General features: G+C 41.9%; 1 protein-coding gene and 2 pseudogenes across 1 annotated transcript; 2 read left to right on the top strand and 1 right to left on the bottom strand.

The window, feature by feature from the left end:
- Positions 1–5,573: 5,573 nt before the first annotated feature.
- Positions 5,574–25,893, top strand: NNMT (nicotinamide N-methyltransferase; the record flags this gene model as incomplete). The annotated part of the gene is made up of 3 exons (XM_054724975.1): positions 5,574–5,580; positions 9,355–9,562; positions 25,423–25,893. Coding segments are annotated over 3 exons (648 nt in total), but the record flags the coding sequence as incomplete, so codon positions are not given.
- On the bottom strand, positions 11,282–12,832 carry LOC103293794 (UPF0729 protein C18orf32 homolog; annotated as a pseudogene).
- Positions 25,095–25,267, top strand: LOC114234645 (U1 spliceosomal RNA; annotated as a pseudogene).
- Positions 25,894–27,536: the final 1,643 nt, after the last annotated feature.

Here is a 27,536-nt window from a genome sequence, read left to right as displayed (position 1 = left end):
TATTCTATGCTAGGCTGCCTGCATATATATATATATATAAATAATAGGTTATAACATCTGCCCTGAAGGTTTTATGTAGAAATAATTTTCAGTTTAAATTCTTTGATGGTCTCTTCGGGTTTTGTAAGTGTTATATATTTACTTAGGACCTTGTAAATCTAAAATTTCAATACATTGGCACAAAGTTATTCACAATATCTTATTATCTTGTAATTACCTGCAGCATCTGCCACGAGGTTCCCTTTTCAAGTCCTAAGATTGGGTATATGTGCCTTCTCTCTTCTTCTGTGATCATTCTAAACAAAAACTTGTGAATTTTATTAGTCTTTTTGGGGAGCCAACTTTTGGGCCTTGCTAATCCTCCCTATTGTATCTTAGCTTTTTATTTCATTAATTTCTGTTCTGTATTATTTTTTCTTTCTATATATGTCTTTTTGCTGTTCTTTTGTAACTTCATAAGCTCATAGACTTTCAGTCTTTCTTTTTTAGTAGTATACACATTTGAGAAATAGAGTTCCCTTTAAATACTGCCTTAACTTCACATTTTGATATGTAGTATTTTTTATTATCACTCAGTTCAAAAGGCTTTATAATTTTCAATATGATTTCTTCTTTGACCCATGGGTTATTTATGAGTACATTCCTTAAGTTCCAAACAAATAAGGTTGTTCTGGTTATCTTTTAATTTTTACTTTTAACTTAAATGTATTGGCCAGAGAATATACTCTATATAATTTTATTCCTTTGACATATGTTGAGGCCTGCTTTATGAGCAGTATAGTAATTATTGATGGCCTCAGTATTCTTGAAATGAATGTGTAGGTGTTGGATGCAATATTTTATGTATGTCCATTAAGTCAAGTTGATTAAAGCTACTGTTCAAAGCACAGGAAAAATAGTTAATCTATAATAATAAAAGCATAATATGCTAATTAGACTGGATGTCCGGACGAAGCTGGGGCTGTGAGGGAAGCCCAGGTCCTGGGTGCCAGAGGGAAGCCGGTGCCAGCAGCTGGGGGAAGGAAGGCCTACTCTTGCACAGATTTCGTGCATCGGGTCTCTAGTTTTATCATAATAACTATGCATGGTGACAGGTGGTTACTAGACTTATTGTGGTGATCACATCATAAGGAATATAAATGTTGTACACTTGAACTAATATAATATTGTATGTTAACTACACTTTATTTTAAACAATCCTGCTGTTACATATTTTTACTGATGTTTTTGTCTGTTTTTAACTGTCCATAAATGACCTTCTTAATTTATACTTTGTATTTGCTCTGACAGGTCTGTGTTTCTTTTTCTCTCAGTTTTTGCCTTCTTCTGAATTGACATGTTTTTGGTCACTCTGTTTCCTCTCCTCTACTAATTTGAAAGTTAAAGCAATTTGATTATATTATTTTTGTGGTGCCTAAATTGCTATGTAGGTATTTTACTTTGGATTCCATGAAGCACTAAATGAGTGAATGAGAAAGTGAGACAGAAAGAAAAAGAGCCAATGCAGGCTACACTGGTGAACCAGTTACTGCTATGGGCAGCTGGGACCCCTGGGAGAGTATGGAGAACATGTTTCAGCACTCCCATCCCAGAAGCAAGGAAGCTGGTATATTTATTCAGAACTGATCTTTCACTAGCTGCATTAACTCCCTAGCTTTACTGGCCTGCCCTACATGGAGGCTGAATATACTCCTGCAACCAGAGAATCCCTCAGGCACAGTCTCAGGTGCTTGCTGTAGGAAAACATTGACATGTGTAGCCATGGTAAGTGCCGACGGAATGTGGGCAGGCACCATCATCTGCTTAGAATGACATCATGCATAGCTAACTTATCAAAGTCTAAAGACAATCAACACTTTACCCTTCCTGGGCACTGCAAAGGTCTAGAACACTTCAACTCCAAGTAGTCACCCTCCCCTGAAATTCTTAGGCTATTGTTATTACGTATTTTAATTCTATCTTGCTTATTTTTAACCACATATGGCATTATTTTATTAGCCTGCTTACTTGTTCTTCATTCTTTCTTGCATCTCAGTACTTCTATTTGGGTCACATTCCTTTTGTCTGAAATATGTTACTGGTATATTGGAGAGTTGCAAACATTCGCCTTTTTGGTCTGACATGTCTTTATTTTGTCCCAAATCTTGAAAGACTTTTTCTGGTTATATAATTCTAAGTTAACAGGTATTTTGTTTTAACCTATTGACATTATTCTCCTGCCCTCCCCAGCCCCCATCCAAAAAAAAAAAAAAGTCAGCTCTCAGTTTACTTGCCACTCTTTAAAGGTAATTGGTATTGCCCTAGCTGGTTTGTCTCAGTGGATAAAGTGTCGGCCTGTGGACTAAAGGGTCCCCGGGTTTTATTCTGGTCAAGGGCACATGCCTAGGTTGTGGGCTCAATCCCCAGTAGTGGGCTTGCAGGAGACAGCCGATCAATGATTCTTTCTCATCATTGATGCTTCTATCTCTCCCTCTCCCTTCCTCGCTGAAATCAATAAAAAAAAAAGAAAAGAAAAGAAAAAAAAGAAAAAAAAATATTGCTACGAAAAATGGTAGATTTTAATGCCAATGTTTTGATCTAGGGTTTTTATGGTTTTTATTCTAACATTTAAATCTTTAATCTCTTTTGAGTTTATTCTTGTATATGGTATAAAAAAGGTGGTCTAGTTTCATTTTTTGGCATATATCTCTCCAATATTTCCAACACCATTTATTGAATAGACTAGCTTTACCCCATTGCATGTTTTTTCTTCCTTTGCCAAATATTAATAAACTATAAAGGGGTGGGTTTCTTTCTGGGTTCCCTATTCTGCTCCATTGACCTACATGTCTATTTTTATGCCAGTACCGTGCTATTTTGATTACTATGGCTTCATAGTATAGTGTGATGTCAGGCAGCATAATTCCTCCAACTTTGTTCTTCTTTCTCAAGATTAGTGTTGCTATTCTGGGTCTTTTGTGGTTCCATATAAATTTTTGGAATGTTTGTTTGTTCTCGTTCTGTGAAATACTATCTTGATAGGAATTGCATTGAATCTATAAATTGCTTTGGCTAGTATAGACATTTTTATGATGTTAATTCTTCCTATTCATGAACACTGTATATGCTTCCACTTACTTGTATCTTCTTCAATTTTTTTACAGTGTCTTATCATTTTCTGAGCACAGGTCTTTTACATCTTTGGTTAAATTTATTCCTAGATATTTTATTGTTTTTAAAGCAACTGTGAATGGGATTGTTTTCTTAGTTTCCCTTTTTGATAGTGCATTATTGGTGCATAAAAATGCAACTGATTTCTGGATATTTATTTTGTATTCTGCTACTTGACTAAATTCATTAATCAGTCCTAGTAGTTTTTTTGGTGAAATCTTTAGGGTTCACTATTACATAATCATGTTGTCTTCAAATAATGACAGTTTTACTTCTTCTTTTCAATTTTGATGCCTGTTATTTCTTCTTCTTTCCTGATTGCTATGGCCAGGATTTCCAGTACTATGTTGAATAAGAATGGTGTCTATTCAGGTGCTTTGCCCATTTTTTAAATTGGTTATTTGCTTTTTTGGTGTTGAGTTTTATAAGTTTCTTTTAAATTTTAGATATTAACTCCTTCTCAGATGTATATTATTGGTGACTATGTTCCCAATCTTAAGGGAAATGCTTGTAGTTTTTGCCCATTTAGTATGATGATGGCTGTGAGTTTGTCATGTATGGCTTTTATTATATTGAGGTATGTTCCCTCTATACCCACTTTGCTGAGAGTTATCATAAATGGGTGCTGAATTTTCTCAAATGCTTTTTCTGCATCTATTGATATGATCATATGGTGTGGATTTTTTATGTTTTTTAAAATATGTTTTTATTGATTTCAGAGAGAAGAAAGGAAGGGGAGAGGGAGATAGAAACATCAATGATGAGAGAGAATCATTGATCAGCTGCCTCTGCACACCCTTTACTGGGGATTGAGCCCACAACCCAGGCATGTGCCCTGACTGGGAATTGAACTACAATCTCCTGTTTCATGGGTTGACACTCAACCAGTGAGCCACACCTGCCAGGCTAAGGTTTCATTTTTTAAATTGATTTTAGCAAGAGAGGGAGATGGAGAGAGAAAGAGAAACATTGATGTGAGAGAGAAACATCGATCAGTTACCTCCTGTACATGCCCCAAATGGGGCTAGAACCCAACAATCTGGGTATGGGCCAATCTGACTGGGAATCGAACCAGTGCCCCTTCACTGCATGGGATGACTCTCAACCAACTGAGCCACATCAGCCAGGGCTCAGGTATCTTTTGATTTCCTCATTGATCTCATTGTTAACCTATTCATTGTTTAGTAACATGTTATTTAGCCTCCATGTCTTTGTGGGTTTTCCAGGTGTGTTTTTTTTTCTGCAGTAATTGATTTCTAGTTTCGTGTCATTATGCTCAGAGAAGATTCTTTTTTAAAAAAAATAAATCTTTATTGTTCAGATTATTACAATTGTTCCTCTTTTTTTCCCCCATAGCTCCCCTCCACCCGGTTCCCACCCCACCATCTGCCCTTACCCCCCTCCATTGTCCTCATCCATAGGTGTACGATTTTTGTCCAGTCTCTTCCCGCACCCCTACACCCCTTTCCCCCTAAGAATTGTCAGTCCACTCCCTTTCTATGCCCCTGATTCTATTATATTCACCAGTTTATTCTGTTCATCAGATTTTTTATTCACTTGATTTTTAGATTCACTTGTTGATAGATATGTATTTGTTGTTCATAATTTTTATCTTTACCTTTTTCTTCTTCCTCTTCTTAAAGGATACCTTTCTGCATTTCATATAATACTCGTTTGGTGGTGATGAACTCCTTTAGCTTTTTCTTATCTGTAAAGCTCTTTATCTGACCTTCAATTCTGAATGATAGCTTTGCTAGGTAAAGTAATCTTGGTTGTAGGTTCTTGCTATTCATCACTTTTAATATTTCTTGCCACTCCCTTCTGGCCTGCATAGTTTCTGTTGAGAAATCAGAGAATATTCTTGATCTGATTTCAATCTTCTTAAATTTATTGAGGCTTGTTGTGTATTATAACATGTGATCTATCTTAAAAAAATGTTCCATGTGCACTTGAAAAGAATGTATATTCTGCTGCTTTGGGGTGAAATACTCTGAAGATATCAATTAAAGCCATCTGATCTAGTGTGTCATTTGAGGCTGCCATTTCCTTACTGACTTTCTGTCTGGAAGATCTATCCATTGGTGCCAATGGGGTGTTAAAATCCTCTACTATGACTGTTGTATTACTTTTGATCTCTACCTTTATTTCCATCAAGATTTACTTTTCATTTTTAGGTACTCCTATGTTGGCTGCAAAATGTTTACAAGGATTATATCCTCTTGTTTAATTACCACCTTTATCATTATGTAGTGGCCTTTTTAAAAGAACATATTTTTATTTACTTTTTTCAGAGAGAGAGGAAGGAGAAAGGAAATAGAAACATCGATGAGAGAGAACATCCATTGGCTGTTTCTTGCATGCCTTTCACTGGGGATAGAGCCTGCAACCCGAGTGTGTTCCCTTACCGGGAATTGAACTGGTGATCTCTTGGTAGGTCAATGCTCAGCCACCAAGCCACACTGGCTGGGAAGTTGTGTCTTTCTTTGCCTCTTAATATAGCCTTTGTTTTAAAGTCTATTTTGTCAGATATAACTATTGGTACCCCAGTGTTTTTGTTGTTTTTTTTTTTTTTCATTTCTATTTGCATGAAATATCTTTTTCCATCCCTTTACTTTTAGTCTGTGTGTATCTTTTTGTTCTGGAGTGAGTCTCTTATAGACAGCATATATATGGGTCTTGTTTTCCTATCCACTTAGCTATCATATGTCTTCTGATTGAAGCATTTAAGCATTTACATTTAAAGTGCTTATTGATAAGTATGTATTTATTGTCATTCTTTAACCATATTCCTCTGTTTTTACTTTTGTAGTACTGGTTTGGTGGTAACAATTCCTTTAGCTTTTTCTTGTCTGGGAAGCTCTTTATTTTTCATTCAATTTTAAGTGATAGCCTTGCTGGGTAAAGTAGTCTTAGTTCTAGGTCCTTGCTTTTCCTCACTTTGAATATTTCATGCCAATCTCTTCTGGCCTGAAATGTTTGTTGAGAAATAAGCTGACGTTCTTATGGGAGCTCCCTTGTAGGTAACTAATGGTCTTTCTCTTTAAGCTTTTAAGATTCTTTCTTTGTCTTTAACCTTTTCCATTTTAATTATGATGTGGGCCTCTTTGGGTTCCTCTTGTTTAGGACTCTCTGCACTTCCTGAACATGTTGTTATTTTCCTTCACCATGCTAGAGAAGTGTTTCATCATTATTTCTTCAAATAGGTTCTTGATCCTTTGCTCTCTCTCTCTTCTCCTTCTAGGATCCCTATGATGCAGATGTTGTTATGCTTAATGTTGTCCCAAAGGTTCCTTAGACTATCCTCATTTTTTAAAAAAAATTCTCTTTATGCTGCTCTGATTGGTGTGTTTTTTCTACCTTGTCTTCCAAATCACTGATTCAGTGCTCTGATTCACCCAACCTACTGTTTATTCCTTTCAGTGTATTCTTCATTTCAGTATTGTACTCTTCATTTCTGGCTGGTCCTTTTATTTGGCGGTTTCTTGGCCATTTTTTATGCTATTGGGCATCCTTATAGCCATTACTTCGAACTCTATATCTGATAAATTGCTCACCTCCATTTTATTTAGCTCTTTTCCTGGATATTTCTCCTATTCTTTCATTTGGGGCCTGTTTCCTTGTCTCCCCATTTCAGCTCTTTGTGTTTGTGTCTATATATTAGGTAGATCTGCTATGACTCCCCGTCTTCATGGGGTGGCCTTATGTAGTAGGTGTCCTATGGGGTCCATTGGTGCTGTCTCCTTGATTACCTGAGCTGGGTGCTCCAGGAATGTCCCTTGTGTGGGCTATGTGGACCTTCCTGTTGTAATTTAGTCTTGATTCCTATTGGGCCATTCATGTGTGGGACTGACCCTATGGCTGGCTGACTGGGAGACTCAACCCTGACCATTGCATATGAGTTACTGTGGAGGTGCTGACCACATAAAGCAGAATTCACCTCAGTAGGGCCTGCTGCCTGCCGAGACGCTCCTTTGGATATGCTGCTCTGATGTTGTCTGAAGGTGGCCACTGGGTGTGTTGGTTCTGAGCCTCTTGTGAGAGACTCTGGTGCAGGCCAATATAAGATGCTGCCTGTGACTGGCTCTCAGCAACCTGTTGGAGGCACAATCAAGCCACAGTTTGTGGCTACCTCTGCTGGGCCTGGGTGTGCACAGGAAGGACCAAGCTGTACACCAAGGCCGGCTTTTAGCAGCACCAGGTCCAGGGGCAGGTCAGCAAAAGTCCTAAGGCACCCCAAGTCTGCCTCTGCCTACCTCCACCTGCTAGCTGCCTGTTAGGCTCAGTCACTGAAAGAGCCTCTGGCTGTACTCCTCAGCAGGCTATAAGCTCCACAATGTGGAATGAGAGGGAGTCCAGAGGTGGGGCTATTGCTTTCCCCCAGGGTGATGCCACACAGCAGGGAATGCTCCACTCAAGAAAGATGGCATTTGAGGAGTGGGAGAATGGCCCAGCACAGGGATATTGGCAGCTATCCCTTCAGCTCCCTCCCCAGAGCCTCAAGCCCCAGTATCTCCTCATGCAATTCTAGTCTGCTCCACTTCCCCTCTGCTGGAGCCCAGGGTGGGTGGCAGTCTCCATGTAGCTCCTTCTGTAATCCTTGGTTACAAGACTTCTCTTCAGCTAGTCTTCAGTTGGTTATTCAGGATGATTATTCTATGATGTAGTTGTAATTCCAGTTTGGTCCTGGGAGGAGGTGAGTGTAGCTTCCACCTATTCTACCACCATATCACATCCCCCCCTCATTCAGGATTTTAAAATTGCTCCTCCTTTCCTTTTTCCAGACCTCATCTGAGACTCCTTCTTTAGCCCACATTCCTCAGCCCTGAATACATTTCCTATCCTTGTCCTTCTCCTCTTTTCTTTAACATGTTTCAATTTAAACCATTCTTTGTGACTCTCTTTCCTGGGATAATCACTGTAAGAAAAGAAGTATGATGCACTGTGGGGAGATAACCCACCTCTCTGGACCTAGTAGTTCTTCTATGAGTTAAATCATTTCCCTGGTGAGCTCAGTTGATCTCTCCTGTCTATAATCCCGCCAAGCTGAACTTTGCCCCTTGGCCAGTATTGCATGCAGCTCATGGCTCTGCCCCTGCCACTCCCCCCTTTGCGAGGATCCTTCCCCAGGAATTTCATCACTTCCTAGAACAGCCAAACTTTTTTGGTATATTTCTCTCAGTTAGTGTTTAACCAAACACCTCTCTCTAAGGGGTGGGCTGAACTGACAGAAGAAATGTTAAAAACATGAGACTCAGGAGGACAATTTCTGCAGGCACTCCCTGGCTTCTGGAGGAGAGGGAGGTAGGGCAGTGGACAGGTGGCATAGGAGTGAGACACAATGGAGTCTGGCTTCACCTCCAAGGACACCTATCTGAGCCATTTTAACCCTCGAGATTACCTAGAAAAATATTACAGCTTTGGGTCCACACACTCTGCAGAAAACCAGGTTCTTAGGCTTCTTCTGAAAAAGCTTTTCAATATATTCTGTGTGGGTAAGTTTGTCTGTTGTCTGTGTCTCCTATCTCCCCTCTCCACCCCAAAACGTGAGTCATATAGATAAGTCTCAGGGCATGACTGGATTTTTTTGTCTAGTCATTGCTATTTAACAGCCCTTTTGGTATCACCTTCTTACATAGCTAAGATAGAAAGCAATGTTGGTATGGATATTTTACAGTTTACAAAGTGCTTTTATATCCATTATCTTATTTGGTCACTCTAAAGGGAAACCAGAAGGGAGTTCTGTCCTTGATTCTACATGGATTTGCTATGTGACTAGAGTCAGCCATTTAACCCTTGTGATTGACCACTTAAGAAATGGAGGTTATAATACTTATTCTGTTCCTAACTCAATGGACTATTGTGAATATGCATGAGATAAAGACCTCCCAACATATGAAGAACTGGATGAAGACATTATATAAACTCAAATTTAAAAAAAATACTTTCCCCAAAAGTGTTCCTTAACAGTTTTAAGCAGCATGCCTCCACCTTAGATGGGGGAACAGAAAATGAAAATCTGTTTGGAAAAAAAGACTTTGACAGAATAGTAGTGAGTCATGATGATCTAAGTGGTGAGAGAGGTGGTCTGTCTTTGGGGCTCTCCCTGGGGCTCTCCATCCTAATGCTGGCAAAGACAACACAAGTCAGCTCTACCGCCACCATATAAAGCCTAATTCCCCTTCCTCATTCCTTCCTCTCAACCAGCTGGCGTGAAGGGAGACCTCCTGATTGACATTGGCTCTGGCCCCACCATCTATCAGCTCCTCTCTGCTTGTGAATCCTTCAAGACGATCATTGCTACTGACTACACTGATCAGAACCTGCAGGAGCTAGAGAAGTGGCTGAAGAAGGAGCCAGGGGCCTTCGACTGGTCCCCAGTAGTGACCTACGTGTGTGAGCTCGAAGGGAACAGGTAGAAAACTGGGCTCTGCTTCTGGGCTTTCTGAGGGGACTTGGGTGACCATTTGTTTTTCAGAACCAAGAATTATCTTTAGAGTCCAAGTTGAAAAGCAAAGGAGAGAGAAATCCAAATGGAGAATTAGAGAGCAAGAATGAGGTAGATGTGTGTGTGTGGGGGGGCGGTTAGATGTTTGTGTGGGGGGCGAGTAGTGGGAGGGGTGTGTGTGTGCATGCACCAGAACACAGGTAGAGGGCTGAAGAGATGCACACTGAGCCAAGAGGAATAGAGCTTTCCAGGCCTGTGTGTAGGCTCAGTGTCCTGACCAGGTACCTCAGGACCTTGTTTTAGGACAACTTCAAGAGGCAAAACCAGCTCCTCACCAGAAGCTCTTGGGTGTCAGAACTACCCCCCTAGTGCCATCCTGTTGCTAGCCATCCAAGCACACAGGATTCTGCTGTGAGGGTGGCTAACGCTGACACCCCAACAAGCTGACTATATTTTTAAACTGAGACTTGCAGCATAAAGAGATTATTTGAAAGGAACTTGTTACTTTACCATCCATAAAATGAGAGCTTTACATACTCACAACTAATGACCAAAATCTGACACCACCTTATCGACAAGTAAACTTATGCCACAAATCTAGTTTAAGTGACTCTTTCTCCCCACATGAGAAATTGGCAACAGTCCACCAGGCAGAGGTGGCAGTTCTGTGTTTCACTGTCTTGTGCTCCCGTCCTGATGTGCCCCCACTCTGCTGCCCAGCGATCTTCAGTTCTCTGAGCATCATGTCTGCTGCTAGGCATACTGCTGAGACCCCAACAACTCCTTTGCAAACTGCATAAAAATACTAACTTAGTATTTTTCCTAGGATCCTGCTGACCCTGTCTGCTACTCGCTCAGTTTACTTACCGTTTTTTCCTGCTCTTGTGGTTGTTTTTTGTTTGTGTGTGTGTTTTTGGTGCATTCTTTCTGCTTTCCCCACTGCCCTTACCAAGGATTTAATTTTTACATGACATCTCTCTCTTCCTTCCCTAGTCCATTTTCCCCTGTATTCCCCCCCCCCCCTTTGCTCATATAATGCACACTTTGTGTGTTGCACCACATCCTCTGTCTTTTCTTTCACAACGGGAAAGCATATATATTTTTAATTTACATATCTCAAGATTTGGTCTAGAAAGAGCTCTAATTTCCTGGCAAGACAAGGCCCCTCAAGAAACAAGTACTGACACTTTTACACATGATTAAAGGTCCCTTCCTTCCTTCCTTCCTTCCTTCCTTCCTTCCTTCCTTCCTTCCTTCCTTCCTTCCTTCCTTCCTGCCTTCCTCCCACAAACCTGTATTGACCACCTAAGATGCACTGCAGTGCTACTAGGACAGAATGGTAAAGGAGATGGAGGAGGGCCCTGTCTTATAGAACTTACATCAGGAAGGCACACAAGTGCCAGATCATTTGAGTCCTCAAGACCAAGTTAAAGACTGTTGACTTCAGATATAACAGGAATGCGTTAGAGGTGTAGCCAAGACAGTGCTGTGACCCAGTTTGCATTTGTAAAGATCTCTCTGGCTGTTGTGTGGAGAATGGATGAGAGGGGGTTAGAGGAGAATGAGAGATGCAGCAAGGAGACCATTTAAATCCAGGTAAGAGATGATGGTGGTCTGGACTAAGCGATGGAGAGAGGTAGATGATTTTAAGATGCATTTTTGAAATAGGATGGATAAGCGTTTGTATCACATATCAATGGTGACTTCCATATTCCTGAACTCAAAAAGCAGGAGGATTGAGGCAATAGTCCTGAATCTCAAGGGAAAATATAAGGTATGTGGTCTTCACATGTCCCTAGGGATGTGCCACTTCCATCCTCTTCCTCTGGAGTGATGGTCCTTTTCCTGTCCTTGTACTTACCTCTGGTTGCCATCTAGTTACCAGCCATGCTCATGTCCTTCTAAAGCTAACTCTCAAGTCTGTTCTTTAACCCTCCCATATGCTTTGCACTGTTTGCTAACTTTGAGCTATTAAGGACGTTCTACACTTTATCTTCATTTCTTTACATATCATTGCTACACTGTCTTTTTGTTAGCAAACATGAATTGTCAAATGGAAATAAGCAAGGTGACTCGTTGGTGGTACAATTCTTTATAACTTTGGTTGTGATTTCTTTGACTTTACAGATCAATTTAGGAGAATGTCTATATTGACTCTTCAGTGCATGAGCATGGCCTATTTCTTCATTCATTTAGGACTTCATTTCAGCAATATTCTGTAGTTCTCATATTTTATTTTGCTAAAATTTTCCTTTATATCACATTTTTAATGCTATTGTTAAATGTATTTTAAAAAATGTTTTAGTTTTATTTTATTAATTTCATTTTTACTTCATAGCTACTATATAGAAATACAATTGATTTTTTGTATATTGGCCTTGTGTCCTGTGATCTTGCTGACTTCATTAATTAATTTATGAGTGTTTTTGTAGATTCCATAGGGGCTTTTTTTTTTTCTTAGAATTTTATGATATACATTAGACATTTATGTAAGAGGTATTACATTTTTCAAAGAAATTTCCTCTAGCTCCTGTCTTTGCTATCTTCTCCAGAGCAGTAAGCAGTAATTACTACTCTTGTAGATGAGCTGCTCCATTGTGTTGGACAGTGATTATAACTTTATGTTTAAAGTCATTATCATCTCCCAAAACTCATTTCACCACACAGTCTCACTGCACTGTTTCACAGTAAAAATACGCTCTGCTCAAATTTGAAGTGTCTACTCAAAAGCTAGAGGCCCCGAAGATGTTTGGGTGCTGACTTAGTAAGTGCTGACTGGCACCAATGTCTATTTGTTCAATTATTAAAACTACAATAATAGAAACGAAAGCCAATTTAATGAAAAAGGAACTCGGGAATGAGATCATTAAATATAACTAACACATTTTAGATAAAATACCATGTATTTCCTATTAGTATCCGGTAAATATCTAAACTATCCAATATCTGGTCTAAGGGGAAAAGGTCAGAGACTCTCAGATCCATTGTGAAAACCAGGAGGTCCTCTGGGACAGTCACTTTAGTCTTTTTCTCAGAGACTTCCGTTGGTCCGTTTTTTGGTACCCGTTTGTGTCTGCATCTTTAGAGTCTTTGCTTTTATCATTGGATTGGTGGGTAGCTTTTCTAGGCCACCTACGACTGACAAATGGGGAGACCACAGGGTACGTGCATGGTGCCAGGAACTTTTTGTAGACCCAGAGCAGAACTGGAATGAGGATGTACAGGAATGCACACCATTGCCTCAGGCCGGAGCTCCTGAATGGGAGAGCCCGGGGCAGGAGAGCAGTAACCAGGCTGGGCTCCTTGTGCGGTCAGGCTGGAGCCTGCAGAGCAGCTGACAGTGCTCAGGCCCGCACCCCTGTACCGCACCCCCTCAGCCGAAAGCCTGAGATCAACTGGGTCCATAGGGTTTTCTGCGTACATCCTTTATATATATATATATATTTTATATATGTATATATATATTATTTCAGAGAGGAAGGGAGAGGGAGAGAGAGATAGAAACATCAATGATGAGAGAGAATCATTGATTGGCTGCCTCCTGCACACCTCCACTAGGGATCAAGTCCATAACCCAGGCATGTGTCCTTGACCGGAATCGAAACCGGGACCCTTCAGTCCGCAGGCCAGTGCTCTATCCCTGAGCCAAACCGGCTAGGGCTCTACATACATTCTTTTATCATCTGCAAATAAAAAGTTTTATTTTTATTCCAACTTTCCAACTCTCCACCTTTTATTTATTTTTCTGGCCTATTACACTGACTAGGACTTCCAGAACAGTGTTGAGTAGAAATTATGAGGGCAGACATCTGTGCCTTTTTCCATATGTTAGGAAAACATGTTCAATGATTCATCATTAAAAATGATGATGTTAGCTCTGGTTTTTTTCATGCATATTATTTATCAGACTAAGTTCCCTTATAATTCCTACTTTCTTGGGACTTTAACCAAATGTTGAATTTTATCAAATTTTCTTTTCTTTGTTGAGAGATAGTCCCATATGATATTTCTCCTTTATTCTGAAAATATGAATTACATTGGATGATTTTGAATGTTTAAACCAAATTGACCTAAACCCCTTGGTCATGAAGTGTTATCCTTTTTTGTATCTGTGTTTATGAGAGATATTGAGCTTTAATTTTAAATATGCTTGGCAGATGTGGTATCAGCATGATGCTAGAGTCATATACCAAGCTGAGAGTGTTTCTACCTCCTCTATTTTTTAAGAGTTTGTATTTCTTCCTTAAGTGACTGGTAGAATTCACCGGTGCAGCCATCTGAACTTGGAGGTTCTTTTTCATGTGCGTGAAGGATTTTTATTAAGAATACTATTCCTTTAATGGCTATTTGGATTTTCTATTTCTATTTTTGTGTTTTTATAAGTACTATTTTTCAAGAAATTTGTTCTTTTCATCCTGCTTGTCAACTTTTTTGGCACAAGGTGTTTGTTTGTTTGTTTGTTTGTTTTAACATATTCCTTTATTAACCTTTTAATATCTATAGCTTCTGTAGTAATCTTCCCTCTTTCATTCTTGAAATTGGCAATTTGTATTTTTTTAAATCTGGGTAAATCTTGCTGTAGATTGGTAAATTTTATTAATCTTTTCAAAGATCCAACTTTTGGCTCTGTGATTTTCTTTTAAAAATATATATATATTTATTGATTTTAGAGAGGAAGGGAGAGGTAGAGATAGAAACATTAAAGATGAGAGAGACTCATTGGTCAGCTGCCTCCTGCACATCCTACACTGAAGGTCAAGCCCACAACCTGGCATGTGCCCTGACAGGGACTCAAACTGTGACCTCCTGGTTCATAGGTCGATGTTCAACCACTGAGCCACTCCAGCTGGGCTTGGTTTTGTTGATTTTCTTGACTGTCCATTTTATATTGTATTGATTTCTGTTCTTATTTTCTTTCATTTACTTTATTTATTTATTTATTTTTATTTTTTTTAAATTTATTTATTGATTAAGGTGTCACATATTTGTCCTCATCCCCCCTTTCCCATCCCCCCCCCCCCCACGCATGCCCCAACCCCCGGTTGAACTTAACCGTTGGATAGGCTCATATGCATGCACACAAGTCCTTTGGTTGAACTCTCCCCCTCCCCCCACCCTCCCCTATCCTCCCTCTGAGGCCCGATAGTCCGATCGATGCCTCCTTGCTTCTGGTTCTGTTCTTGTTCCTCAGTCTATGTTGTTCATCATTTCCCCTAGATGAGCGAGATCATATGTCACTAGATATATACTTATGAGAACTGAATGTGAGACGAGCAATAATAGTTATGCTGACAGGCAGATGGATCAGTCTGTAGTGAGTTTCTTTCTGGACCAACAGTTCTTTTGAGACCCAATTTCAATGTCCACCAGTTCCTTATGTGTATATGTCAGCACTGACCCCTCAGCTCTGGATGGTGGACAAATGGTGGTAACGGAGGTCCGACTCCCTCTGGTTTGGTCTCGGCCGGACCCAGGGACACGGCTTCACCCAGACTAAGGGGCACGTGGCCTCACCCGGATCTAGGGACACATGGTCTCACCCGTACCCAGGGACGCTTGGGCTCTCCCAGACCCAGGGGCACGTGGCCTCACCCGGGCCTAGGTGCACGAGGCACCAACCGGATCCAGGGACACATGGTCTCACCCAGACCCAGGGACGCTTGGGCTCTCCCAGACCCAGGGGCACGTGGCCTCACCCGGGCCTAGGTGCACGAGGCCTCACTCTGATCCAGGGACACATGGTCTCGCCCGGACCCTTACTTTAGTTTTAATGTGCTCTTTTTCCCTTGCTTCTTAAATAGAATCTTATATCACTGATTTCACACATTTCTTTCTTTTAATGTAGGTATGTAAAGCTATAATTTTCCTTTAGCATTGTTTTAGTTGCATCCCATAATTTTTGATAGGTCATGTTTTTATTATTCAATTCAGCATATTTTCCAACTTTCTTTGTGATTTCTTCTTTGACCATAAATTATTTAGGATTGTGTTGCTTAATTTCCAAAATTTCTGTTTTTTCTAGATATCTTGTTATTATTGGTTTCTAATTAAATTTTGTTGTAGTCAGCCTGGCCAGGGTAGCTCAGTGGTTGAGTGTTGACCTATAAACCAGGAGATCACAGTTTGATTCCCGGTCAGGGCACATGCCCGAATTGCAGGCTCAGTCCCCAGTGTGGGGCATGATGATTCTCTCTCGTCAATGAAGTTTCTATCTCTCTCTCCCTCTCCCTTCCTCTCTGTAATCATAAAAATATATTTTAAAAAAATTTTGTTGTAGTCAGAGATTTATTTTATGGTCAGCACATAGTCTACATTGGTGAACAATCTATGTGCTTTCTACATGGAAAAGAATGCATATTGTCCAGATCTCAGTTTAGTTTCTATAAATATCAATTAAGTCAGGTAGAATGATAGTATTGTTCAAATTTTCTGCATGATTTTTTAATCAATTACAGAGAGGTGTTAAAATTTCAAACTATGATTGTGAATTTATCTCTTGTTCCCCAAGATGAGTCAACATTTCCTTCCTGTACTTTGGAGCTTTGCAATAACTGCATACATTTTTAGGATTATTATATCTTCTTGACGAATTGACTACTTTGTCATTATGAAATATCTCCATTTTCATCCAGTAATATACTTTGTCTTGAAATCTACTTAGATATAAGTGTGGCTACAACAGCCATCTCATGCTTGGTGTCTGTGTGGCTAGTAGGTAGCCTCCAAGATGGCTCCCAATAATCCTCACCTCAAGTTTTCAAACTCTTGTTGAGCTCTCTCCACTTGACTGTCTGTTGGATTCAGTGATTGATTCTAACAAACACAATGCAGCAGAATGATGGGTCAGCAGTTCTGAGGTTAGGTCATAAAAGACCACTTCCCTTATGGGGTGCTCTCTCTTACTCTCACTCCCATGTGCTGAGGAGTGAGCCTTGAAGCAAATTTCCTCCCCGCTGGGCTTTTAGATGAGTCTGAAGATATGGCCAACACCCTGCAGCCTCATGAGAGACCTTGCTCTAGAGGCACTCAGCTAATCTGTGCCCAGGTATCTAACACAGAGGAACTGTCAGATAAATGTCATTTTAAATTGCTAAGTTTGGGGTAGTTTATTATACAGAACAGATAACTAATTTACATGGTATGTTTTTCCCCACCCTTTTGTTTTCAACATGTCTGTCTTTATACTTAAAGTGTTTTTCTTGCAAATAACAAGGTTGTAGGTCTTGCTTTTCAATCCAATCTGACAATTTCTGCCTTTAATTGGATTGTTTAGCTGACTTACATTTAATACAATTACTGATAATGTAGGTTGAGTCTAAGTCTACCATCCTGGTACTTATTTTCTATTTGTCCCATCTGTTTGTCGTTCATTTATGCCTTTGTTCCTGCTTCTCCTTGGTGAATTGAGTAATTTTTAGTGTTCTATTTAATATAAATATACATATTTTTAGTATTCCTTTTTATCTTTTCTATTGACTTTTAGCTCCTCTTTTGACTTCTTTGTGTTTTGTGTGCATGTACATGTGATTTTTCTAGAAATTACATGCTATATATTTAACATATCTATTACCTCATGAACAAAGTAAGATAGTAAAACAGTATAATTCCTTTAACCCACTCTACCACTCCATATGCACATGTTGTCATATATTTTATTGCATATATACTATAACACTACAATACCTTGCACCAGAGGGACTCAGCTAATCTATACCCAGATTATCTAACACAGAGAAACTGTTAGATAAATGTTATTTTTGCTTTAAGCAGCCAGTAGTGCATTTGGTTTTTTATTACTTTATTTATCATCCTAACTATCTCTAAGTGTATAGTTCAGCAGTTTTAAGTATATCCACATAAGTCAGTAAATATATCTATCCTGTCTAGTATTCTTCATTCCTTTCTGCAGATCTAGGCTTCTATCTGGTATCGTTCCCCTTCACCCAAAGGACTTCTTTTAGTATTTCTTATAATGCAGTTCTGCTGAAGACAAATTCTCTCAGTTTATTAATATAGGTAAGAACCAATCATTTTTCCTTCCTGTACTATGAGGAATTTAACCAATTTTGACTCTCAAAGTTCTTCTGGCAAATCTTTTCCCAATGTTTATTGCTAAAATTGAGAATTTTAAATTCAAATATTATTATTCAAAGTATTATTTTTATATTTCCTTTCTAGATCAATTTGGACATTTGCTTTGTAATTATATTTGCAATTATGTAGACCTAGTTTATGCTCACTTTATATGATTTTTCTAGTTGTTTGAATTCTTTATTCTGATTCAGCTCTTAGTCAACTAGTCTTCAAATAATTTTTTTCCAAGAGTACACAGTGCCCTGCAGTTTGGCTCAGTGGTTGGTCCTCGGACTGAAGGGTCTTGGGATCAATTCCCAGTGAAGGGCACGTACCTCGGTTGCAGGCTAGATCCTCAGTTGGGATACAAACAGGAGACGACCAATGTGTGTGTGCGCGCCCCCCCCCCCCCGCCCCCAATTCTCCCTCTTCTCCACTCTCTCTAAAAAAATCAACAGAAAAAATATCCTTGGGTGAGGATTAATAATAATAATAATGCCCTAACCGGTTTGGCTCAGTGGATAGAGCGTCAGCCTGTGGACTCAAGGGTCCCAGGTTCGATTCCAGTCAAGGGCATGTACCTTGGTTGTGGGCACATACACAGTAGGAAGTGTGCAGGAGGCAGCTGATCAATGTTTCTCTCTCATCAATGTTTCTAACTCTCTATTCCTCTCCCTTCCTCTCTGTAAAAAATCAATAAAATATATTTTTAAAAATAATAATTGGAAAAAATACACATAGTGACATATTTTCTAAGTTCATGCATATATAGGATTGGATTTTTACTACCCTTCACATGAGTAACAAAGTAAAGTTGTTTCATACTGCTTAAATATTGCTCCATTTTTTCCTGGCATTTAGTAGAAAGTTGAAAAGGTCTTAGTCAGTGTGGCTCAGCGTCATCCTATACACTGAAAGGTTGCCAGTTCGATTCCCGGTCAGGGCACGTGCCAGGGTTTCAGGCTTGATCCCTGGCAGAGGCCGTACAGGAGGCAGCTGATGGATGTTTCACTCTTACATGGATTTTTTTCTCCCTCTCCATCTCTCTTCCTTTCTCTCTAAAAAGGAAGCTATTTTCATATGCCATTTTTAACTTGTAAACCCCCTTAGACTTTTATGCTAGCTATAGCCTTTACATTGAAGGTATCTTCTTCAAAATAAAAGTAAGTTAAAACTTTTGTATTAACTATGTGTTCCCAAGAATTAAATTAGTATTAACTAGAAAAATAACTGTAGCTATAAGGATTTGGATAATATCTAAAATTACTACTAAATAAACAAGGAATTTCCCAGAATTTATAGAATTTCAGAGAAAGTTTGTAAAAAAAAAGTTCTCAGTCATTGTCAGACAACACACCTTTCTGAGGTCCAAATCATTTATCAAGAAGGCTTCAATAACTTTCTTAATTTCTCTAGCCATCCCAAGCCTTTCCTTCTCATTCAGAAATGAACCCTTAAAATCTGGCAGGGTACTAAAAACATTACTTATCTCATGCAGAATCAGCAGCTTATAACAACGGGCTCTTAAGACACAGTCCCTTCCCAATTACTCTGTTAGACTAAAGAACTATATTTTGGCAGGAATTCTGCATTCTCACCCTTATCCTTGTGCTAGATCCTGTGGCTTCAACTATTTTGAGAATGATAGTGATCCCATTCAACTTACGTCTTCCTTGAATCTTCAAGTACCTCTGTCAACCCACAACCTATTTCTCCTGAGAGTATTTCCTTTTTATCTGAAGCTATTTCTTATCCTGACTGCCTCCGAAGACAATTTGAGCTGTCTCCCGATCCCCTGCCTTTGGAGTGTGACTCATACATTTCAATACTACTCATTTTTATAACTATCCTAAAAGTTATACGACACTGGGTACCAAATTCTTTTTTCACACTATTCATTTATCAAGTGAGAATGTCAAATACTAACACAGAACTAATTACTCAAGCATGAACCGAGAAAAATGAGGTTTTGCCTTACGAACTCCTAGAAAGAGCACTAATTAACCGCTGGCTCCTGGAGCTTGGAACACATTGCCTGGTGGCCCCAGCCACCAGCTTCCACATCACCTGGGAGCTGGTTAGAGACGTAGACTCTTGGTCCCCACTCCCTATCGACAAAATCAGGATCTTCGTTTTCGCAAGGTCTGCAGGGAACTGTAAGCGTCTCACCATTTGGGAGGCCCCGGTGTCTGGAGCAGAGCTTCCCAGCAGGTGCGCCAGGGCAGCTGGTAGGTGTGCTCTGCCAGCTGCCTTCTCAGCCCTCAAGACAGCCAGAGGCTGGGGAGGCCGAGCCCCGCCCCGTCGCCTCCCCGAGAGCAGCTGCCCCACTTACCCCTGGACTTGAGAGGGGCAAGCTCTCGCCTGCGGAGGTGGTGTTTCTCTGAAGTAAATGTTCTCTCTACTCAGATTTCCAATCTGCTTGAAAAGATGTTTGTCTGTCGTCCCAGATGGACACAGTTGTGCCATATCTGTTCCCTAAACGAGTGAAATGCCTCGATTCCAAAGCACCTCTGCTCTCATGCCTTGTAAAGGCTGATGTTCTTTCTCGACATCAGGAGCCTGATGGTCGTGACAGTTGTTTCAGGGGCCCCTGGGAAAGTTCCTGCCTGTGTAAGTCTGCCCTTCTCTCACATGGTGCCCTCGGCACGACCTCTTGGGGAAATTAGCAGGGCAGGGTGGGAGCCTTCAACTGGCCACTTCCTTCCACTTGTCCACATTCTCTCGTGTCTCAGAGCGATTCAAGCCCAATGTGCTCCAGGCGAGCTGGGATCCTCCCCAGATCTGCTCCATTGCTGGTGTTCCGATCGCCTCCAGTGGCACCATCATATACGTGGACAAACACGGCCTGGAAGCCAACCTTGCCATCTCCCTCGCAGTCATGCTCCGGGCCCAGCACCACGTTCTGTGTTACTGCCTGAGTCGCTCTTGAACCAGTATCTTTCCTCCAGTGTTTTCCATTGCCCTGGTCTATTTCCATTTCTATCTCCTTCCCAACTGGCCTTCCACCTCCACTCTCCTCCCAACATAATTAACTCAAGATGTGAATCTGTTTGCATCACTCCCTTCCTTAGCATCCCTAATGACTTCCCATGGCTTTCAGGACGAAAAGCACAATTCTTAGCATGGTCCCTAAAGCCCTGCCTCCTCTGGACCTGTGACCCCGCTTGCCCACCTTTACTCCATTGTCCTCTCTGCGTCCCTCCGCCTTTGCATGCAGGCTTTGCAAGTGTGAGCCTTTGCACTTGCTCGGTCCTCTTACTGGAATATTCTCCTCCCTCCGTACTCGCTTGGCTTAGTCAGCGCTCCCTTCTGCAGCCTCTCTGTCTCGGCTGACCTGGTCTCTTTGTGGAGGAGCTTTGCTGATACTCTGACCAAGTCGAGCTCCCGACATTCCTCCATTGGCGCCAGGTCCCTCCCCTTCCTAGCACTTGCCACAGCTTTAATCTTTCATTTTCGTGGATGATCATTGCATGAGCTCTTCCTGGCACCTACTAGAGGTTCAAAAGATCCTGTAAAATACTGACTGCGTGCGCCCTCCCTGCAGATGCTCTCCTAGAACTGCCTTCACCTGACCCAGCTGGCCTCGCCGAACATTTACCAACGATTATTCCTTGTTCTTATGATCCTTACATCCTTACATCCAAGCTTATTTAGCTTTTTATTTCCTTTACACGTCTGATGGCTCTCCCTCAGGAGGCCCAGGTGGAACCTCTGGGGTGGGGCTTGGGGGAGGTGAGTGCAATAGAAAACAGCTTAGGCGGGGGTAGGGGGGGGGATTCTGATCGGCCACCTGCCTTGCAGAGATCGGGCAGGAGGGGCCTCCTCCAGATCTCGGGATGGATACTCGGTGTGGGAAGACCTGCTTCAAAGCCTTCTTCCCAGGAGGGCTGCTCTATCTGTTCACCCCCTCCCTGCTCCCTCCGGCTTTTAGAGGTGGCATATTTACAGGGGAAATCGCTGCCCTTTTTGCATATTGATTCATTTGAGAGTGTTTCTTCAGAACTAGAGAAATGGCCACACTGCTGTTAGCTTTCTGTAAAGCTGCACGCGGCTTTTCTGTGTGTGTTTATTACGCGCCCCATGAGCTACATGTGAGGCTGAGTGGTAATTGCGAGTCCATTTCCCTGCAGGCGAACTTGCCGCCCTGAGGAGCCCTGAGGTGTAATCTTTACGCAGCTGCCTTGGCAACGGAGTTCACCGATGTTTGCTCTCCGTCCAAGGACAAGCAAACATCCACAAGAGTGGCTGTTTTGAACAAATTTCCCTCTCAAATTGCCACATTCTCTGTGAGCTCTCTAGACTTCACAGCGTGCCTCACAGTTTGGGAACAATTGCCATCCTCACCTGAGCAGCAAGTACTGGTTCTGTGGTGGCTTGTGTCTTTAAAAGGCCACAGAGGTCCAGCCTGCTCTGCCGCAATCACTTAGATACACATCCCCCAAACGTCCCCAGGATAGAAGATCACCTTTTAACACGTTCAAACATCACTGTTGTCACTTCTTAAGCTTTTTGTGTACACTTAAGTTATCCATTAGGGTTCTTGAAATTTTTTATTCTATATTAATTTACCAATTCAAATCCGTGCTTCACACAGGACTTGCATTATGTTGAATTATTGTAGGGTTTTTTCTATTCTTAAAATGTCCTGTCAAAGAACACCTCCACGTTCTATCAGGGCGGCTGGCAGCTTTGTCACTGATTTCCCCACTTTTAGAATGACTATCGGTCCTGCTTTGACCCAGGCTGAGAGGGGTTCCCAGGACCTGGGTTTTCAGTGAGAAAACCAGAAAGTCCAGACCAATCAGGACAGATTGGTCACCCTCCTACCACTTTTACCCAATCAAAGGCAATTCTTCCCTGCGTGTACCAGTTTATTGGTTGGTAGGAATTCCCTGAAACCAATAACTTGCTAAGCTTTCTCTCTCTGAGTCTCTGTCAATCTCTCTCTCTCTCTCTCTCTCTCTCTCTCTCTCTCTCATATAACAGCTTTACTGAGATAAAATTCACATAACATATCATTCAACCATTTAAAGTGTGCACTTCTGTAGTTATTAGTATATTCACACTTCAACACAATCTTAGAACATTTTCCTAACTCCCACAAATACCCTGTGCATTAGCAGTCACGCCCATTTCCCCATCCGCTCAATGCCTGGCAGCCACCGGTCTCCTTTGCCTTTTCTGCACATTTCCTGTAACTGGAATCATATAATATGTAATCTTTTGTGCCTGGCTTTCTTTCACTTAGCATAATGTGTTTAAGGTTCTTTCATATTGTAGCACATATCAATTGTTTATTCCTTTTTTTATCACTGAGTAATAGTCCATTGTATAGTTAGACTACATTTTATTTATCTATTCACAAGTTGATGGACACTTAAGTTGTTTCTATCTTTGGCGATTATGAATAGTGCTGCTGTAAATACTTATATACAAGTTTTTGTGTGACCATATTTTTCATTTCTCTTTAGTGAAAACCCATGAGTGGCATTCCTGGGTCATGTGGTAACTCTAGGTTTAATCTTTGAGGAACTTCCAGAGTGTTTCCCTGAGTAGCTGAACCATTTCACTAGCTTTCCCACTACCTTGTCAACACTTGCTATTACCTGTTTTTTTATTATAGACATCCTAGTGGGTGTGAAGTGGTAGCTCAGAGTTTGATTTGCATTTCCTTGATGGTCAAGGATGTTAAGCATCTTTTCATATGTTTATTGCTAAGTTTCTTAAACGGAAAATTATAATAAATATAAAGGATGTTGCAAAAACTGATTATATGCTGCAGGCTTAAGATTTAAACTAAGTATTTATATAGGATGTCCACAACTAATGGCTATTATCTCAGATCATTCCACCGGGAGGTAAACCTCCACGTTTCATTTAAACCATTGACTTTTCCTCGCGCTCTCTCACCTGCTCTGATGTCGGGCCATCCTCTGCTGTCTCCACCAAGCCTGTTGGCCAAGTGACTGCTCTCTTCGGGAGCCAAGAGACTATGTGTTCTCTGCACAGAAGCCTGGATTTGCAACCTGGTGCTTCACCGATTAGCTTCCTCAGAGGCTGGATACCCAATCAGCACTCCTATTATTCGGGCTCCGAGGCCTTCTGGGCACTTTGCACCCTCACTCCTTCCCTTCTCTCACCTCTCTGATTTGATGCTTCCTCTTTCTCCTTTGTTTCTCCGGTTTCTCTCATGCATTCTACATGTTTTTTTAATTTACCAGTTTGTTCCTTCCTTCCTTAACAATTTATGAGCAGACCCAGGCACTCTATTCCATCACCTGCCCTTGCCTCCTTTGCTCCCGTCATTGACTGATTTTTCTCTCAAGAAACCCCACTGACTTGGCAGAGGAGGACAGGACTCCTAGCAAGGCTGAGAAAAGGATCTGCTTTAGAAACACACTCTCTACTGCAATCTGTTTTGGAGCCTGAGAAGGGCAATTAGTAGTTTCCTCCTCTCTAGAGAGGCCCTAGCCACAGTGGTGTGATAGTGATTAAGAGTTTCTAAAAATGTCTATGGATGACCCCACTCCCCTCATTAATCAGCCGCTACTACAAAACACCATTTCAGCATTTTAAACCCATTATTGCCTGATATGTGTGGGTCAAATGGCCATACCTTGCAATTTGGTAGAGGGACAATAGTAATAATAAATAATAAATAAATAATAATCCTATCCAATAAAAAAGGAATATGCTAATTGACCCTCACACCATCACAAAGATGGCAGCGCCCACAGCCAATAAGAAGGGAATATGCTAATTGACTGTCACACCCTCAAATATGGCAGTGCCCACAGCCAATAAGGAGGGAATATGCTAATTGACTTCTATGCCCTCAAAGATAGCAGTGCCCACAGCCAATAAGGAAGGAATATGCTAATTGACTTCCACGCCCTCAAAGATGGCAGTGCCCGCAGCCAATAAAGAGGGAATATGCTAATTGACTGCCACACCCTCAAATATGGCGGCCCCTAGTCCCCTCAGCCCCACCAGGGCACCTGCCTCCAGAGTCCCCCAGTCCCCTCAACCCCCCAGTCCTCCAGGGCTGCCCGAGGCTCAGGTAACCAGGACCGGCTGAGGATTGTGCTACCGGCAGTGGTAGCAGCAGAGGTGTGATGGGGCGTCACCTTCTCCTGATCGCCAGGTTGCCTCCCACCCCTGAGGGCTCCCAGACTGTGAGAGGGGGCAGGTTGGGCTGAGGGACCCCCCCTCTAGTGCATGAATTTTCATGCACCGGGCCTCTAGTTAATAAATAATAATCAATGAGCCAGGTGCTGGTTTAAGCAGTGGAGGAAGAGTAATTTCATGGGGGCAGGCCAGTTCAGAAGTGGGCAGCTAGGTATTTTATTATCATTTCCACATAAAGAGATTCAGCCCAGCACAGGGGAACGTGTCTACAATTCAGATACAAAAATGGTTTCTCATCATACTTACCTGGAGGGGGGTTGGGGGGGAATGGGAGGGGGTACCATGATCACAAAGGTGTTTTCCCAGGGTGAGGCTTATCCATTGCACTCCAGATGTGCTGACCCCTGTGATTTCACCACATGTGGGAAACTCGACTGCATATTTGTGGTCGTGGGGGACTGCTCTCCCCTGAAAACAAAATAAAATGAAATATAATAAGGTTTCTCATTTCTCCTTCCTTAAAGATACAACACTTGGGACAACGCTAAGATTTTCAGCCCCGAGCAAAGAGATCTGTGGTCCCCACGAGTGAGGTAGCACAATGTTTGTTGGTTTTTGTGTTTCAGAGTGAAGGTGCAAGAGAAGGAGGAGAAACTGAGGCGGGCAGTCAAGCAGGTCCTGAAGTGTGATGTGACCCAGAGCCGGCCACTGGGTGCCGCCTCCCTGCCCCTGGCGGACTGCCTGCTCAGCACGCTGTGCCTGGACGCCGCCTGCCCAGACCTCCCCACCTACCACACAGCCCTCAAGAACCTCAGCAGCCTGCTCAAGCCGGGGGGCTATCTGGTGGTCGTGGATGCCCTGAAGAGCAGTTACTACATGATTGGGGAGCAGAGGTTCTCCAGCCTCTCCCTGGACCGGGAGGCAGTCGAGGCTGCTGTGAGAGAGGCCGGCTATGCCATCAAGCAGTTTGATGTGATCTCACAAAGTTATTCTTCCACCGTGGCCAACAACGAAGGCCTTTTCTTCCTGGTGGGGCAGAAGCTGAGCAGATCTGCATGACACCTTGTGACCACAATTGAAGGCACTTCCTTGACTTACCCAGTTGACGTCAGTCCTTGGTTCTAATGGTTGTGGTCAATGTGCTGAGTGGAGGCTAATGGCTGGGGCGCTGGAGCGTTTGTCTAAGACAAGGTTGTAGCCGTCAGTAAACCTAGAGGCAACTGGTTGACCACCTACTCTGTGTCTAGTCTTCACTCCCTGTGATTATAAAAGAAAATATAATGTTCCTCAAGCATCTTGCTTATGAAGGCTCAAGCCCACTCCTCCCTACAGAGCAATGCCTGAAATTATTCAGCACTCATTTCCTTGGGGCTGCTTCCTCCTCTCTCCCACAGACAGACTTCCCTCTTCAACTCTTGCCTTCCCTGGAGACCCCATCTTCAGCGGGGCCCCTGGTACCACCACTACCTCTGGGGTCAGAGAACAGCTGTTGCTTTGCTCCTGGGTCCCAAGGATGAGTCAGGGTCTTCTCTTACTTCCCTCAACACACCTACCTGAAGAGAAGCTTAGGAGTTAGCAAGCCCATTGCAGGCGCTAATTACAGCTGCTGTTAGACACAGTCTTCAGAGCCCGCCTCCTGAGAGGGTTCTGTTGGCATAGCTCTCAGCCCAGTATCTCCTTAGAGCTAGCTTTTATCCTGATGGCATGCCTATGCTCTCTTCCTAGGCACCATCACCCACGTCGTTCTAAAGCAGAGGTTGACAAACTATGGCCCATGAGCCAGAGCCAGCCTGCTGCCTGTGTTGTAAAGTCTTACTGAGACATGACCATGAATTTACATATTGTCTGTGGCTGTTTTCGTGCTATAATGCCAGAGTTGAATAGTGTGACAGCAACTGTATGCATGACCTGTGAGGAATAGAGTAAAGAAGTAAGGTGGAGTCAAGCTGCTAAATGATTAACTTCAAGTGGGCTGAGGCATAGGGAAATGATTATTTTTGTTTTAAATGACTCTGGGGACTTAAACTTTTGAACTTTCCATTCTGTGTCAATACCTGGAAGCACACCAGTACATCGTGTGTTAATGACTGGACATGCAGCAAACCTCCAGGTAACCAGCTGAATGACGTCAACAAGAAAATGTTCCGATGTCTAGGCCACTGGACATCTGCTGATTACCACCACACATATGACAATGACCATCTTGAACCAATTCGGGGGCTAGGAATGTAGAACTGATTTTCCTCAAGAATATACTTTTTATTGTAAGAACCCTCAGCTATTCTTTCCCTTTCAGAACCCTCTAGATATTGCCTAGTTGTGTTTCTGGTTTGCAAACCCTAAGACCATTAAATAAATCTTTGTCACTTATTTCTAGCCACAGCTCCAGACTCTTTTGAGCTCAGTTGACATTTAGCAAAGCCCAAACTAGCTATTATCTGGATCATTACAGAAAAGTTTGCTGATCTCTACCATAAAGGAGAGAGAAGTGTCCCTTCCCACTCTTTCCATCCCAAGATTTCCCTTTTCCTAGGATTACTGACAGTGGACCTCCCACTCCCCCCACATTCACGGACAATCACATCAGAGCACAAGAGTCCAACATCAGTACATTTTTGTTTACATGGTTGTTGAGGACAATGGTGTCATAACACAATATGGTCCATTTCCAGGATAGTTCAATCACTCAAGCTCATAGGGCATTTGCATCAAAACACAATAATCTGATTCCGTCCTGAAG

Source organism: Eptesicus fuscus, chromosome 13, assembly GCF_027574615.1.
Source record: "Eptesicus fuscus isolate TK198812 chromosome 13, DD_ASM_mEF_20220401, whole genome shotgun sequence".
Lineage (NCBI taxonomy): Eukaryota > Metazoa > Chordata > Mammalia > Chiroptera > Vespertilionidae > Eptesicus > Eptesicus fuscus.
Note: the sequence above shows the minus strand (reverse complement) of the source record. Positions and strands in the feature narration are given on the sequence as shown.